Source organism: Lichenostomus cassidix, chromosome 1, assembly GCF_008360975.1.
Source record: "Lichenostomus cassidix isolate B80296 chromosome 1, HeHo_3.0, whole genome shotgun sequence".
Classification (NCBI taxonomy): domain Eukaryota; kingdom Metazoa; phylum Chordata; class Aves; order Passeriformes; family Meliphagidae; genus Lichenostomus; species Lichenostomus cassidix.
The window spans coordinates 64334949-64350026 of NC_139479.1; the positions used below are offsets into that span (position 1 = coordinate 64334949).

Here is a 15078-nt window from a genome sequence, read left to right on the forward strand (position 1 = left end):
TAACTGCTTCAGAGAGATAAAGGAGACCAAATCCATACTCTGAAAAGATGCAGTAGTAGAATCTTTTGTTTTCTTCTTCAGTATATACATTTCCTTTTTTGTTTGTAAACAGAACTAATTGTAACTTGGCAAAGCTTTCTGTAAATACAAACCTGCCTCACACTACCACCAAGGGTCCTGAACCTGCTGCAAAAAGAAAAAAGATGGCATTAAACTAATTATATTACATCGAAAAGCAGATTTGATTTCATGCAAAATGCTTATTGTAATTCTGAACAAGTCCCTGGGAATTTTGTATCGTGTTAATCAAGATCAAGCCAGACTGAGTGGACAGGTATACAGCATATAATATTGAAGGGAGGGGGAAGTACCAGTCGGGGAAGGCATTCATAAGGGTTAACATTAGCCCCTGCAGGTTAATGCCTCAATTGCTTTCTCTAGCCAGTAAAGAGATAAAGGCTTCTCGGAGAGCCATTCAGAGCTGAAGATTCGTTTAGCTACTCTCAAATCTCTCTGAAGGACTTTAACTTTTTAACTTCAGAAGCAGCCTGCAGAGATGAGCCTTGAAAAGATCACAGATTGCTTTTGTGAACACTCCCCAGTATTTACTGTCTATCAGTGTCTGAAATTCACTACTGAGACTTACTGTTGGGTATATTCTATTTAACTCTAAGCATTGGGCATTGCACATGGACTGAATTTCACCCAGCTGGAGCTTAGCACTCCTGCTAGAATCACTAGAACAGCATCCGCAGCACTGCTAGGATGACTGCAGGATTGAGCTTTTCCCAGTGCCCCATTAAAGTGCTCTGTTTGAAGGCCACCTGTATGCTGCCATACAAAGGACTGCTGTGCCCCAGCACCTTCAGAATCCACTCGTGCAGCCATGCCGGCACAGCTCCTTCTCTCACTCCGACTGCTCCTTGTATCACTGGAGCAGCAGGGGGAACTGGGCTTTTACCATCAAGCTAAACACAATAAAAATTCTCAACTTTTGAGACCTGCTGCCTATAATTTTTATGATTATGACTTAGGAACAAGAAAAGAAAAGGGCCTTTTCATCTGAAACACAGAAGAAAGTTAGGTTTTGTGACAACACAGGAAGAAATCCACACTGCTGACAGAATTTATTATTAGGGTCGTTTTCTAACTTCTCCTGTTCTACTATAATTCATCAGACCGTTGTGCTTCCCCCCTTGAAAAATGTCCATGATATCTTCAAATTCTATCAAAATAAAACATCTATGATCTTGCATAAATCAAAAGAACAAATACAGATATTTGAAAGTTTCGGTGGGACTTTTCACATTTACGCTTCTGCCAATTTTTTTTTTTTTCCACAGAATGAAAATTCTGTTACACATTTCACATCTGATTTGTTACACAGATCAGCCATCCTTTTATAAATGTAGAATACAGAAAAAAAGACCCTTCAAATTGACTTCAGCAAAGGCGTAACAAAGTGAATCACAAACAAATCTTTTGTTTAACACCAGTCAGGTTATAGCCAGATGCGAAGACAACACAAATGTCAGGTAGAGTTGATTTCTAAAGTACACCATAAAGTATGGATAGACAAATTAGTACAAATTTAACAGCACAGCATTTCCACACTCTTCTAACAATTCCTAAGCCCTAGAAAGCCTGGTTCTAAACTTAGAGCTTCCTATACAACCATGTCAAACATGACTTAACAAAATGAACTTGCAAAGGTTAAGTCAACTTGCAAAGTCTGCTAAATTCGTTTCAGCACAGAAATCGTGTCTTTACCAAACAGAAAAGCCACGTTCAGATTTTAGAGACCATATTGAGACAAAGGTGTAATGAACAGAGCACTAAAAATACCAGTTATTTTTCCAAATGAACAAATTCTTAACGTTACATAAACTACCTGCAATGCAGTATGTCAAACAAATACTGTACACTGTGTTATAACCTAAGTAACAGTGTGAGAAATGTTAGCCACCGCATGAAATCATTTTTACATAACCCTCAATTATTTAAACATCAGAGCATCCTAGTTCCAAAATGCATTTAACCATGATGGCCTTTCAAAAACACTGCACCTTTAGAAAGGAAAGAAAAAATTCCTGGTTTTTTATATTCCAGTATCAGGTGCTTTTTCAAGCATTAAGTCAAGAGATTTGCAGCTAAAATTTACATGCAATTAATTTCGCTCATTGTAATTATATTGTGGCATTAGATTAACAAAAACTATGCACTTAGCCCTTCAGGGGCAGTGTTCTGTAGAATTCTGCATAATAACCTTTTGGTTTAAAATGAATCTCAAAGCATGTTGAATAGAAGTTGAATGGCAAGAGTTTTTAATTATCATCAAAGTCTAAGAATGTGAGAGGAACACTGTTTGCACTTTTTTCATACAGTTGTTTATTATGGAAAAATACAGAATTTTACAATTTATCATAAATTTGGATGATGTTTATAGGCAAATATTGATTTCTGAGGAGTTTTGCTCTATTTTCTCAGCTTACACCCACTCAGAAGGGCATTTTGTACTTCTGCATTATCTGACACATTATCTGAACATATTTCTAAAGCATGATGATTGCACAGGACAGTTATATTAGTGACAATATTCATTTAACCAAGCATTGCAATACCCATCGTTCTTTCTGTTCAACTCAGCAGAACAGAAAAAAATGCAATATGGTAAGATTTTGCCAAATACATTAAATCACAGCATAGATAACCAGTTTAAGAAAAGCAGCAATTTTTCTACTTAAAAGACACAACTGACGGTGCACATGTGGCAATTTATAATTGGAACACAAATATTTCAGTGAACTCTATGCTGTTTTCTATGTAACAGGCAGTAACAAAACAAAGATTTCTGGAAAGAATCAGTATTAGTTTACTAGAAGAGGAATGACATATTTGACCAGTACCTACACATTCCCAAATTACATTGCAATCCTTCCGAGCTGATGGCACTTCATGTGAGGAGATTAGGTCTCATAATTTCTCTGAAATGGAGTTTAATTTAACTTCACAGTATGCCTAAATGAAGTTTTAAAAGACAGAAACCTCTGTTTTCTCCTTTATTTCAAATACTCGCATCAATTAAATCTTAGAATTACTTTGAAACATTTGGCAGCTGTTTACTGATTTGAGTAATAAACTCCTGAAATTTCCATTCTACTTGTGCTTAATACTTGAGACAGGTAAAAGCTGTTCCCCTAAACATGGAAATAAACTCAGAAAAAAAACCCAAACCAAACCAGGAAAAACCAACTTTTAGCACACAGTAGGAATAATTTCTTTGTAGCAAAATCATAACACAATTTTCCCTTTCACAAAGATATCCAGTATTTTGAATATCTATTGATGGTGGCTATATGTTTACCCTTGTGGTGTCAGTAACACCTATGGAGAAGCCTGTCTTTCTTACAGCAACATAACATTCAACCAGCCCATTCTTCTACTAGTCAGGGAAGAATCAGTGCATGAGTTAATGTATTTTAACAGGAAAATGAAACCTTATCTCTGTTTCAAAAAAAAAAAATAAAATTAAATCCTTTGAAAGTCATTTTTGCTTGCTTTAAAAAAGTCCAATTCATCAGTTGCATTTTGGAGTTCCAAAATAAATAGGCCTCTGCTGCACAGCAATGTCACTTATTCCCCAGCTTGCAGGAGATGTTATGAGCTCCCAACTCGATCTCTGGGAATGAGCCGTAGATCTGAACCATGCTTTAGAAATACATTTCCTAAACAAAGCAAGAAAACAGGATGTGTTACTAACCAAGAAAATACAATGTTACCTAAATAAACACATGCTTTTTAAGGATAACAGTATTAGGTCAGTGTTTAACATCTTCATAGCAATCCCTCTGACACACCAGAAATAAGTTTTTCATGTTTCTACAGAATTTTATCTTGTCTCTCTTTCTCTAAAGAACTCTTTATTTTAAACAAAAATGCTAGACCTTGCGAAGTGTCACATTTCAAACTTAGCAGTTCCACACTTGAATACCTGATTTCACTTATAAGCCATTATAATTTCAAGAACAGAAAACAAAGTTTTAGTTTTCCATACTTATTTTGTTATCTTGAGGTCATTCATTTTTAGTTCTCTCCTTTGTGCATAGCTTATCAGCTTCTAATTTCAGAACCTCAATTGTACTTTTCTTTTACAAAGGTTCTCCAAATATCCAAGCATAAGTTAGTCCCATTTTGGTGCAAAAATTCCCTTCAGCTTCTTATTTACTACTGTATTGTCTTAATCCTCTGTCTTTTCAAGAAGGCATAATAGAAAAAAAAGTTTCTAATACTTAGATGCCTTGAATATTTTTTTCATGTATTCAGCACTGTCATTTAGGTTGCTATTTTCTTCTATTAAATGTAACATTTGAAAGGGAAACCACATCACTAAGTGATGCATTATTTAATCAATATTTGGAACATTTATTTTACTTCATACTGCTACTGCACAAAATGGACTACATGTGATTCCTTTTCAAACTTGCATTAACTTCTAAAACAGAGGTAATTGTATTTCTCTCCCAAGCATCCCATTCCAGGGATGTAGAGTGCTCTCACAAATAAGATTAAGATACCTGACATCTGTTTAAGTTGTTTGCACATTAGAACAAAGCTATGGTTTTTGGAACTCCACTTCTCCAGCATGTGGATCAGGATCAAAACCATTGTACACAGTTAACATAATGACCATTAGAAAATCAATTTAAAAAAATGCGTTATCAGAAGAAATTCTGACCTTAGAGATCTGCCAAGACCATGTACTGAAGAGATCTACAAAACCCACTGAATGCAAGCCTGTCTCACTAGCAAACCAGAAAACTGCTTACTAACCTCACTATTCTAGATGGAAATACCCTATTGTATGGCCTTCATAAAGTCTGAATGTTTTAAAACAGCCACAGCTGCATCTCATGGAGACAGTAGTTCACCTCACTTCAGTCTGTTTCCATCCTTAACATCACACTGATTTTATTAAAGTTATGGCATACTATTCCCTGAACTATCAAGGATTTAAAATTGAAATCAATACAGGAATTAAGTGCTAAGCCTAACTCTTCCAGCTTTCATTTCCCCTGCTCCATGAAATCATGTAAGGAAAATGAAAGTCATACTTGAGCACTTTTATTCAGAGAATAAGGGAAATCGTGGAACAATACAAAACCTCTGAAATCCCCAAGGATTAATAAAATTTTATTCCCATGTAATTTATTTTGGAAGTTTTTGAAGACTAAAGTAACTATTCAATCCCTAGGAACTCTGATATAGGAAAAAAAAATGGGGAAAAAAGTAAATTTTATTTTGAGATACCAATTAATGAGGCTGAACATAAGACTAAACCTAAATTATATATGTTTACTTCTACACTGAGGAGGGATTTTGGTCTGAGCCCTGAGTTTGGTGTAGGTTGTATTTAGGTTGTTCTGTCTGCATTTATTTAGGAGGTTTGTTTCGTTGTGGACTGTTTTTTTTTGTCTTTTTCCCAGTTAAGGGCAACATCACACAGCATTGTCAGAACATCTACATTAAAGAAAACATAATCCATGTGCCTAATTTTACATCTGCAGATTAAGACAGCAATGACAATATTTTGCATCTAGAGGTTTTTGATTTACCTGTTCCTCGATTATGAGATGCTGTCTTACACTACTGAATAATTCCTCATAATTTATATGAGCTTAGGAGAGGTAAAGAAAATCAACTGGAGATGTGAATTCAATATGCACAGCTGCAAATATCATGAACCACTGAATGGATGTTTTCACTCAGCAGTCAAGTACTTCTAAATACATTTACTTGGCAGGATTAAGCTACAACTAATTTGAGCTACATCATACAAAATGAAAGCATACTTCTGAGGAAGAGAAACAGCCTAAGTATACCTTAAGCAACTTTACCCATTTTGCCCAAGTAGTCTTCAGTGGTCATGTGGCTTTACGTGTGGGTGATGACCTAGTAACTAAACTAAATTATTAGATTTATTATGTTTTTAATACACTTGGTCATGAGATCATGATGAGGACAATATCAGCTGAGGAGTCTGCTTGAGGCAGTACACCTGTGAAATCATAATCCAGGTGTCCTAAGACAGAAGTCTCCAGTGGAGCAGAAAGCCAAATGTCTGTTTGATCTTCATTTTCAAATGTTGTTGATGCAATCACAGACCTCAGAAATGGGTCTCTACAACTAAATTGTTTCATTTACAACTCAAGAAATTCCCCAAATTAATGTCAAGCAACTGCTCTTCTATCCATCAGATACTGTTCTGTGCTCTGCAAGCATTTACTTTATACTATACCGTTTACGCATCTAAGTCTGCTGATAATACCTTGTTTTTTGTTTTTGTTTTTTTTTTCCTGTGGTACCTTCAATAATGACTGGCAGTCAGAGAGCATAATTGAGACAGATGGATGCATGGATTTCATGCAAAAACCAGCTCAGCAGTAGGTCTCCATTCATCGTGTTTGCAAGCAGGAGTTAAATTATTCAGTCTTCACTGGATGACTGGATTCCATAAGCACCAAAGCCATTTTTATTAGTACTTAGTAGGTTAAGAAATGTTTGTAACTTTCTATCAAAATGCTCTGTTCCACTCTCTTCTCAAATGGTTTACGATTAGACTACTATAATTATTTCCCAATTAGTTTAAAAGTATAGCTTTTCAAGTCCACAGAATCTGCTTCCAGACAGCAGACCATTACTGGTACAATTCAAACTCTGTACTATGTTTCCATGTAATTCAGGAGGTGATGGGAAGAGCTTCACACTTTCTGTGACAGAGATAACCGCTCCTCTCATAGCCAGCCTCCACATTTGAAATCAGGGATTTCTGACATGGAATCCCTTGGTGAGAACAAGAGAGCTACCAGAAACAATCAAACAATGGCTTGATTTGGGAAAGGCCTTTATGATCACCTAGTTCCAGCCCAACACATGCTTTCCAAAGCACCTGGAGTTCCTGCTCCAAAACTGAGTATGTTTTTTAACACATCTCATTAAAAGTGCTGCTAAAACAGCAAATACTACTGAATTAGATACAGCATGGGGGAAAAATAGCTGTTACTCATTACTGCAGTAGCATGTAATACAGCATTGCTTTTAAACTGTATATTAAAGAGCAAAGCTCTGAAGATCAGAAGCACTTCAGTTTTTCACAGAACTAAATAAACAAACACTGAACAAAAACCCCAAACACTGTTCTTTGGATTTCACCTTTACACACTACAATGACCATAGTTTTCAACTTCTGGGTAATTCTCCTCCTGTTTACGAAGTCAAAAGTTAAAATGTAATACAACCCCAAGTGCTATACACTAGCCTGAAAGAGAAACAACAGGTTTTAAATTCTGGGATTCACATACAGTAACTTACCTGCTGTCTGTGCAGGGTTTATTCCTATACCATCTAGGAAGCAGAAAAAAAAGAGAAAAAAGAAGACAAAACAGACATATTACTATTTACCACATTAAACTTGCAGCTCAAAAAACATACCAACAAGATACAACTATTACATCAGGTCATCATGCAGCTATTTCCTATAGCCAAAAAGTCTTAGCATGGGAACTGACAGGAAACCTTCAGTACAGAAAAGTCCAAGCTATATATATGGACAAAACAAGATTAGTGGTTTAATACCTTCACCCCATGCACAAGAGATTTAAATAATGCTGCAATATTATTAAATTCAATTTGCAGGATGTGGAGTTTGTGAAATATGAGACAGTATTGGTCTTATCAATAACCTTTCACTGAAACTTCAATACAAAAACTATTAAAAATATATATAAACTATATTCTTACCATTTGTTATAATAGCACTTGTTGCTGCAGGAACTTTGAACTAAAGGAAATAAGAGTAGGACAAAATGGCATAAGAGACATAGTTAAAGCAGATAATACATATGGAATATTAAATTATAATTTTAGCTTGTTCAGGTACAAAAAAAAAAGAGAAACAGATTTATAGATATAGCTAATTTTATTTCATGGAAATGGGTGATTATTTTAGTAGTAATTCCACAAATGTAATGGATAAGTAACTGCATAAGTTAATGTTAAGCTATGCAGTTCAAGGAACAAAAAAATCATGTAAGACAAAAATTGTCTCATTCTTTTCAATGCCAGTTCACAAAGGGGCTTCATTCCTGGGGAAAAGTTTAACAACCTTTTTTTGCTCTTTGTTTACAAAGCACTTCATTCTGCCTGGTCTCAAAGAGATGCAAAAAGCTTCAGTGCTGATCCAGAGCAGTCTGAGGTCAAACAGCAGAACTCCCATGGATACTCAAAATACTCACATAAATTAAAATAATTGTTAGCTAACTGTGAATATTTATGTCAGCAATTATTCTCTAAATCCATTTCTCAGATGACCCTGTAACTATCATTGTGGTTCCAGGAGTAGGTAGAGCTAACAGGTTCAATGGCAACCCTCTAACCAGAAGAGGCCCCTCCCTCTCAGTATCTCCAACGACTCAGTCCCACTCCAATTGTTTCTAGTACCTCATACTTGTTTATTAGACTTTTCAGTCTAGGTCCCTATGTATGTGTTTGGTGATCATCTGTTCAGAATAAAATAACTGGGTAAAATAAAACATAGTAAAAAAATCCCCAATTAAACAATCAGATATCTTTAATAGCATGTAATATTCTGTATAATGTTCTCTTCAAGTAAATTTACAACAAAAACAGTCCACAACCTCCTCCCACAAGCTGTGCTTCCTCTAAGAACTTCTGTCACATCGTGGTGTAACAGTAATAACATAAAGAGACTCGAGACATGAAGTCCATTATCTTTCCTAACTATTTTATTACAATTATAATGCTCGAACAAAAGAAATTTTCAAAACCCCCACATTTTCCGAAAAAGACAGAAGAGGAATTGCAAAAACAGAGTCTCAGCTGAATTTTTTGCCAATTAGAAAAAGAGAGCTATCACGCTTCTGAGCATTTGATTTTACTGTTCATACCCAGTGAACGTCTCTTTATCTTTGCAAGCTTAATCTGAAACAACATGATACATCTGTTCAAATACATTATGAGGGCAATTTAGACATCTAATGGTATAGGATTCCATGTGAAAGATTGACACCCAGAAACCAAAGAACGCACTATCCACATCTTCTTCCCTTAAGTCAGTTTTTTTAATCTAGCCCATATGGCTTATCTCAATACCTTCCACAATCAAAATCCATATGCCTTCTAAAGTCAGAGGTTACTGGAACTGAATGAGAGAAGACTTTAAGAGTTTCCTAAATAACTCTTAAGAATTTTCTTGATATTCCACGTAAGCAGTTTTAATATTAAATATCCAAAAGCAGTATCTTTTGAGTCTCTTCACTATCACAAATTTTTACATCACTGATATACAACAGTTTAATTACAAAAAAGAACAAAAAGTACCTAAATGCCAGCTGCTGATGCATAAACTGTGCAAGGATTGCTAAGTTTAGGATTCTGAAAGTTCTGCTGGGCCCCCACTTAGGCCAATAAAGCTTGTGTCCATCTATAACCAACAGCAGTTCCTTGTGCTCAATTAACAACTGTATTTTTACCATTAAATAGGCTTTTGCTTTCAAGAACATTCAAAACGTTAAAATCAGCATTATCACTCTCTACTTACTTCTTCTGCAGCAAACTTGAGGACAGCTGTGAAAGGTGTGCTCTCAGGAACACTTAACCTGAAATCACAACCCAAGTAAATACGTGGCTGTCAAAACAAACCAAAAAGCAACTTTATCTCCTATTAAGCTACTAACTGAAACTTCACTTTTACCAATGGCAGTACTTTTGCCAAAGCTGTGCAAGCACTGTTCAAGGGGAGAATAGGTCCCTGATGGGTGTGAGATGCTTCAAGAGAAGCATTTTTAGCAGAAAAAAGGAACACCTCTTATTTTCAGCAGATGCGGCAAATCTCAGGTGTGGGATTAAGCTCTGCTTGGCCTCAGGCTGTGACAGGGATGGTCCAGGTTAAACATCAGCAGGAATTTTTCACTCAGAAGGGCTGTCAAGCATTGGGATGGGCTGCCCAGCAAGGTGGTGGAGTCTCAGTCCATGGGGGTGTTCAAGAAAGGCCTGGCCGTGCCACTCAGTGCCATGGTCTGGCTGACACGGTGGTGAGCGGCCAGAGGTTGGACTCAATGCTCTCAGAGGTCTTTTCCAACCTGAATGACTCCATGACTCTGCCGAATACACACATGGCAGTGGGGCAAAGCGGGAAAGCCCCGAGCGCACGGCGAGCTACCGCCACGGCCTGTCCCTGCACACGGAGGCAGACAGACGCCGTTCCCGTGGCGGGAAGCCCTCCGGGATGGCCTTTGGAAGCTATTGGCGATGCGCCCCGTCTGCACTGCCCCGCCGCCCCACGCAGCGCCGGCCCGGCACTCACACTTTGTAAGGCAACCGGGGGTCCGAGGTGAGCGTCACTTTAAAGGTGACCTTCGACCTGTGGAGAGAGCAGGGGGTTAGGGCTGGCGAGGAGGCGAGGGGGGCTGCAGGACCCCCGCTCCATCCCTCCCTCCCTCCCTCCCTCGCTCACTCACATGCTGCCGCCGGGCCGCCGCCGCTCCCACCGACACGTCAGCGCCGCCCGCCGCAATGGGGCCTTCGCCGGCCCCGAGCTGTCCTGGGGCGCGCCTGATCACAAAGGGAAGATAATATGCCCCATCGACCTGCTAGGAGGCAGGGAACCGCCGTGTTCTTCTTCTGCGCCTCACTGCAGCCGGGGAAGGGAGAGTCTGAGGGGTGGGCGAGGCGCAGCGGGGAGCAATGGGGAGGATTTCTAGTGAGGCAGTGGCCCTGGCTCTTCCGCCGCTCAGGTAGGACCCCGGGGCACCGGGAGCGGGCGCTTCCGTAGGCGCTGAGAGAGGGGCGGGCGGGGGCGGGAGCGGGAGGGAGCGGGGCTGGGGCGAGCCGGACCGTGGGATCGCCGGGCGTGTGTGTGCTGTGTGCTCTATGTGTGTGTGTGTGCTGTGTATTGTGTGCTGTGTGCTCTATGTGTGTGTGTGTGTGTGCTGTGTGCTCTATGTGTGTGTGTGTATCTGTGTGGGGTAACCGGAGGCCTCATCTGGAGCGCTGTGTCCGGTTCTGGGCTCCTCAGTACAAGAGGCGAGGAGCTCCCCGAGAGGGTCCAGCGCAGGAGCACAGAGATGACGAGGGGTCTGCAGCAGCTGTCTTACGAGGGAGAGGGGAGAGCTGGGCCTGGTTAGTCTGGAGAACACTGGGAGAGAATATGCATTACATTTAAATACCCCAAAGGCGGGTGCCAAGAGGATGGTGCCATACTTTTCAGTGGTGCCCAGCGACAGGGCGAGGAGCAGTGGTCAGAAACTAAATCACGAGAAATTCCATCTCTGACGTGTCAGTATTACTCTTATAGAAGATATTTTGCCAAATTCCCCTCGTATTTTCTCCAGTCCGCTGTCTGCAGGAAGGACAACTTTCACTGCAGCTTGTTGTGACACACTGCTTGCCAGACTAGTCATGGCTACACACTTTGTTGTGTTCTCCTTAGCTGGGGTCTCATTAAGGTTAAGATAGATGAGATGCTGTGCAAAAGGCAGTTGATATATTGGAGTAAATAATATTTTTCGTAAGGACTAGCTTGCAGCCCAGGCATGAAATTCAGCTTTTCACTCTTGTGCTGTTATTAAATGAACATAGACCAAACTGAAAAAAAATTAAACAAGAAGTTCACTATCAGCTTGTCCATTGGCATTAATACTTCCCAGTATCTCCTGCATTTATATTATTGTGACTCTTTTCATAGCTGTACTGAAGTTTTGGCGCAGGCACATTTTGTGATCCATTAGTGATCTCATGGCTTTTTCATCCCCCTGCTTTTAAGAGATCACACTTGAAATTAGAGCTAATTAATAGTCATCTCTTAATATTTAACCTTGCAGTTAGTGTAGCTAAATGTCATGCTGTACTTATTCTTGCCCTTTTCCAAATCAGTTGGTTTTGTGTGTGTGTATGACGTTATGTCTGATTTATGTAGCTCTGTCATCTGCAGCTTTCATTAATGCATTGCTGTCTCCTGTTCCAAGGTCATAAATGCAGATGTGAAAGAAAAGACTGATCCTTTCAGCACTTCATTTCTGGCCTCTCACTATAAGTACTTCCCCTCTGAGGAAATAAGCAGATCCAGCTCTTCATGTTGTTGGAGCTGGACTGTGTTTAGTGCCCAGATTTACTTGGTTAAATCCAGTTTGAGCATGTGAGTGCTATAGTGTTGAGAACAGTCTAAATCCAGGCCTGGGTAGTCCTGTGTTCTGGCCATGTGGTCTTGTCCTTTGTCAAGCAAAGGAACCAACACTTGTTACCAGGTGCAGAATCTGTTCAGAAAACTGATTCGGCAAAACCCCCAACATTTTCCGTTTAGATGGTTTAATGTGGTTATCTTCACAAACCACCAACAAAGAAGGACATGAGGTAGCACATCTAGTTGGCAGTGATACTGTACTGCACCTTAGGTCCGCTTAAGGTGCTGTGTAGTTATATTTTAGCAGGCATCAAGAGTTTCGTGGTAATGTCAGGGTGTGGTGGGCTGACCCTGGCTGGATGCCAGGTGCCCGGAGAAACTGCTCAGCTGGGCAAGGGAGTGAAAACATAATGAAAGGCTTGTTGGTTAAGGGCAGGAAGAGTTCAGTCACCAATTACTGCCAGGGGCAAAACATACGTGACTTGGGGAAATTATTTTTCAAACCAGAGAAGGGTAATGAGAAATAAAATGAAATCTTAAAAACACACCCCCCTGCCCCCTGCCTTCCCTCTGGACTGAACTTCACTTCAGAGTTCTCTACCTCTTCCCTGCTGTGAGGTTGCTCCCACAAACTACAGTCTTAAAATTCTCCAGCGTGGGTCCCTCCCAGGGGATCACAAGTCCTGACAGCAAACCTGCTCTGGCACTTGGAGCACCTCCTCCTCCTCTTCTGTTGACCTTGGTGTTTGCAGAGCGGTTTGTTTCGCATATTCTCAGTCCTCTCTCTGTTGTTCTGTAGGTTTTGGGGGTTTTTTTTCTCCTTTTTAAGTCTGTTCTCCTAGAGATGCTACCACCTTTGCTGATGGGTTCAGTTTTTGCTAGCAGCGGGTTCATCTTGGAGCCATCTGGTGTTGGCTTTGTTGGACATGGGGAAGCCTCTGGCAGCATCTTGAAGCCACCCCTGTGTCCCCTGCCACTACCAAAGCCTTGCCATGCAAACCCAACCCACAGAGTCAGGATCTTCTGATGTAGATTCAGGAATCCAAGTGATTTCATAAAAGTAAGATCTCTCCAGCTCTACAAGTTAAGAATTTTCCTATGCTGTCTCAACCTGTTTAAAAAGCTGGCAGGCTTGTTTTTTGGTTTTTTTTTAAATGAATTTACAATGAATAGGGGAAGGAGAAAGTACATGATTTTTCTCTTTTATTTGGGAGAGGTAATGGGACTTGTTCTGTCTGCAAACAAGCCAGGGATTGTTTAGAGGACTGGATTTCACTGATGGGTTTAAATACAACATTCTCTTCAACTCCAGAAAAACTGGTTCATTTCCAAAAAAAGTGCCCTCCTTTCCCTGTGAGTGAAGGCAGAGAAAAAAATGAAATTTGTTATAAAATTTGTTTTTGCTACAGCTCTTAATTACCCAGACTCAAATATGTTGTGTGATAGCAATGAGACTTAACTTTGACTTTTCTAGCTGTGTAAATGACAAAAAAATGACAATTTCAGCAATTAATTAAAACAGTTGGGATCTCTGGCAATACGTAAATGCAGTTGTTCAACAGAAAGCTTTTAGGTCAGAAAAATGGGGGAAAAAAAAAGTACAAATGAGAAAATAACAATATAGCCCCTTGGATGCTGTGGATGTTACTGAGATGAACTGGAATACCTCTGACAATTCTTTGGGCAAGACCTTCTAGTTAATAGCATTGCAAGAGAGAAAAGAACTACAGTACATAGAAGCTATTCGTCCCACATGCCTATGTTCCACCTGGACCTAGTGTAATTGAGTTGAGAGGGAAAATAAACAGAACAATAACTGCAACACAGTAGAAAATGCTGGAGAGCTGTGTTTAAAGCAATGTTATTTAGCCTAGTTTTATTTTTCCTGCTTTGTTTCCTATTCTCCCTTACTGTAGTCTCTGTTAGCTACAATGTATTGCTGAATTCAATTAAAGGTGCCCCATGATACAGAACTGGGACTCACAATTTCCTGCTCATTCAACAGCAAGTCAACATGACCAGTTTGGAGTCTGGCCATAAAATTAAGCTTAAGTGTTTTTATTTTTGAAAGATTTCTCCTTTGCTTCTGAAGTACACAGTGTAACTTAAATTTTCTGACCTTTGTTGCATTTCTACATTCATGACTGCATGTGCCATTTGAAGAATGCCAGTTTTTGTGCTACTTAAGATGTGGTCATGCGGAGGAAGAGCTTATTACACAAGCATTTATGCTAAGAACTCTATGGAAGTATCAAATTTGAAATTTTAAGAAATCCAATTAAATGTGTTCCACCTGTAAAATGTGCTCTTAGCTTGTCAGTTTTGGTCTGAATAATGAATGTTAGACTGTCAGGAATCTTTGGTGAAAAAGCACTGAATTAAGCCTTTTAGCAGGTACCCAGAAAATTAAGTCTTGGCACCAGCATACTTTCCTTCTTTGCTTGCAGTGAATTAAACAATGAGCATTGCCAAGCAATGTGTTACAGGCAGGAGTGGCAGAAGAAACACAGCATTTTTCCAACCAACCACTTCCATACCAAGCACATGGATAGCAGTCTGATCACTTCAGCTCTCAGTGAGGCTGTGATTTCGCTAACTCCCTTGAAAAAGGAGAGGTCCTGTTTTTTACCCCCACTTTTGCCTCACAATCTGTTCCTGGCCTCCTGACTACTTGATTTGTCTTTGTGCTTTGGGGACCCAGCAGTGAGTCAATCCAAGTCAGCAGAAGATGTGGATGTTTCCCTGCTGGCTCAGAGCATTGAATCAGCTCGGGGAAAGGTCTGAGCTGACACAGGGGAAGAGGCAAGGAGATCTTCCTGTTTTGTCAGTAGGAAATCACAGAATCATAAAGTTCTTTAAGTTGTAAAAGACCTTTAAGATCA

General features: G+C 39.6%; 1 protein-coding gene and 1 long non-coding RNA gene across 2 annotated transcripts in view; one reads left to right on the top strand and one right to left on the bottom strand.

Annotated features, from left to right (window-relative positions):
- Positions 1 to 2364: 2364 nt before the first annotated feature.
- UFM1 (ubiquitin fold modifier 1) lies at positions 2365 to 10656 on the bottom strand. Its single transcript, XM_085060995.1, has 6 exons — positions 10536 to 10656; positions 10382 to 10438; positions 9617 to 9674; positions 7798 to 7837; positions 7369 to 7401; positions 2365 to 3725 (listed from the first exon to the last, which is right to left on the bottom strand). Coding segments are annotated over exons 1-6 (258 nt in total). The 5' UTR covers positions 10538 to 10656; the 3' UTR covers positions 2365 to 3657.
- Positions 10657 to 10724: 68 nt separating this feature from the next.
- The window catches only part of LOC146444790 (uncharacterized), an 86587-nt gene continuing 82233 nt past the window's right edge, over positions 10725 to 15078 (top strand). The window contains exon 1 of the long non-coding RNA XR_014852383.1: positions 10725 to 10811. This is a non-coding gene — a long non-coding RNA (uncharacterized LOC146444790). The remainder of the gene's footprint in view (positions 10812 to 15078) is intronic.